The sequence below is a fragment of the Cyprinodon variegatus genome, unplaced genomic scaffold, assembly GCF_000732505.1.
Source record: "Cyprinodon variegatus isolate N-32 unplaced genomic scaffold, C_variegatus-1.0 Scaffold285, whole genome shotgun sequence".
Classification (NCBI taxonomy): Eukaryota; Metazoa; Chordata; class Actinopteri; order Cyprinodontiformes; family Cyprinodontidae; genus Cyprinodon; species Cyprinodon variegatus.
In genome coordinates, this window is record NW_015150738.1 from 195094 (window position 1) to 197509 (window position 2416).

General features: G+C 35.2%; 1 protein-coding gene across 1 annotated transcript in view; it reads left to right on the forward strand.

Annotated features, from left to right (window-relative positions):
• Positions 1–212: 212 nt before the first annotated feature.
• Positions 213–2416, forward strand: part of usp47 (ubiquitin specific peptidase 47) — a 20401-nt gene continuing 18197 nt past the window's right edge. Inside the window, exon 1 of the mRNA XM_015383449.1 lies at positions 213–477. Within this exon, the coding sequence (XP_015238935.1) occupies positions 433–477 (45 nt within the window). The 5' untranslated portion in view covers positions 213–432. The remainder of the gene's footprint in view (positions 478–2416) is intronic.

The window sequence follows — 2416 nt, forward strand, 5'->3', positions numbered from 1 at the left end:
AAGAAAGCATAGAGTGAAGCGTTAGCGTTTATCTTTTGCTTGTGCTTTACTCAAAATACATACAAGAAAACAAAAAAAACACACAAACAGACAAAAAAAAAAAAACACTTGTACGCATTTACCGACGTCATCTGTCCTCATACGCCAGTCTGGATGGAATGTGACGCCAAAGCTCCTCGAGTGAAGTCTCGCGGAGTAAAAACACCGGGCGGCCATTTTTCTCCATTTATTACAGGGCACCGTGCTTGTGTAGTATAACAGAGAATGTTGCGATCACTTTAATAAGCCTGCAACTTTTCGCCAAGTTTTATTTGGGTGTTCAAGCATTCACATCACCGCAAACTGGACACACACCATGTTTGTGTCTACCACTACAAAGTTTTTTCGATGACATCCCTGTCTGGATAGATGATTGTCTAAACTGTCGTACAAATGGAAATGGTGCCTAGCGAGGAGAACCAGTTCGTACCCAAAGAGGTGAGGGTTATTACAGGACTCTGACCTGATCCAGGAATCGTACTCTAGGCGAAATCTGACACTTCTTGCAAATCCTACTCATGGAGAACGTGACAACTTTGACAACACTTTATACGTTTGTAGTCTTGGTGTGGAGGGTTGTGGCTAACTCTAAGCTAACAGTTAGCTTGACATGACTTAAACGGCCTATCGTGACACTGCTAGCTGCTGCTAATAGCGGCTAACGTCGCTTCAGTTGAAACAGAGTCCATTTAAAAACCGTTGCAAAACTTTTATCTTTTTATTTAACCCAGACATTCATGTTTACAAAAGCCTACAATGTCTAATGGTACTAAATTGTGTAGCTGACATTATGGGTTCCGTTTAAAACGACGGAGTTTCAAAATTGTCAACATTAGTCAGCTAACTTGCATAACATTAGCGGGTGGCTAAAGTCGTTAGCCTGTATGGCTACTACCGTAATTGATATCTTTAGATGGCTAACGTAACTGAAAGTGTTACTTCAGATCACCTGAAAGCGTGTTTTTCAACAAATGGCACATTAGATTCTCTGAACGGTCTTTCATTTACGTTCCTAATTTATTTTTGGCTCATTTGTGTTTAGTTTATGTCCGTTTGTACTCCTAATCCTAATCAACCGAGGGTGTAATTTACAAACTAGCACAATGTAATTTTCTAAGATAGATGCGTTTGTAACGTTTTTTATTACTGCGGAAAGAGAGGTTACTAAATACTCGACCTTTCTTGTCCAATATTATTATGAAGGTACGTTATAACCATAGTAAATTTGTTATTTGACTTGGTGGCTAGTTATCGGGCTTTTTAATTTGAGATATTATGGTATGAATTAAATGTTTTAGTCCTCAGACCGTTTAGATAGGGTTTAATTTCCAGGGTAAATCTTCAGTCGTTTCTAGGCGTGACTTAAATACATACATTTATTGCTTCCGCCTGTAACTTTATTTCTTCTTACATTCAGCCTTCGTGGCAAACCTTTCATATACTCCTGATACTAACTTGGATTTTAGGTGTTTATAAGAAATGTTAGAACTTGTTAGTAACATCTATTCATGTAGGTTACCTTAAATATTTTAGTAATATTTGTAATTTATGATTTTAAATAAAAAAAAAAACTAAACACATTTGACTTTATAAGTCAGATCTAGTAAATTCTGGATATGATATCTGAAGGGGCATTACCTTTTAATATTTATAGGCATTGTCAAAAGACCAGTTACTGAAGGTGATACATTTTTGTTCTATTAACTTCTTTTGTTAAGTTCTAGATTTTCTTACTTTGTTCGAATAATATAATTTATATTTAGAAAAGCGGTTGGCTCTGTAGTTATCAGTGTACTTTGGATTATTAAGTGAAGCTCTAGCACTACATAGCCCCATTGCTATATATTTTTTTCTCTATAAGTTCCTTAAGGTTATATAGCAGAGAAGCCCAGCGTTTCTCCTGTAATGGTTAAGATTCACTTCCCTTTTCCTGTAGAAATAAAATAAGTTCCACTTTTTATTAAACACTTTAAGTGGATTTTTTCCCCCCTGTAAAGTAATCTCTGAAAATGGTGATCCTGATCCATTGTTTTGTATTATTCTATAAAAAATATATATTTTTTAACCTTTGTCTTTCCCACAAACATGTTTTTTTGTGTGGTTGTGAAAGGCCACTAATACTATCAAGGTTAAATAACTTGGGGCCTGATGAAACATAATATTCATTGCAGTAGTTTTCCAATTGGAGGCTTGCAGAGTTTTGCTTCATTAAATACGGGTTTTTTTGTTGTTGTTTTTTTTGGGTTGTTTTAACACATTAAACACTCCTGAATGTTTTGCATAACACACAGGAATCTGTTTCAGCTGGTAATAATTTACTAGTTAATGGAAACAAAAATTAATAAAAAGGGTTTTAATATATGGCATTGAAATTAGT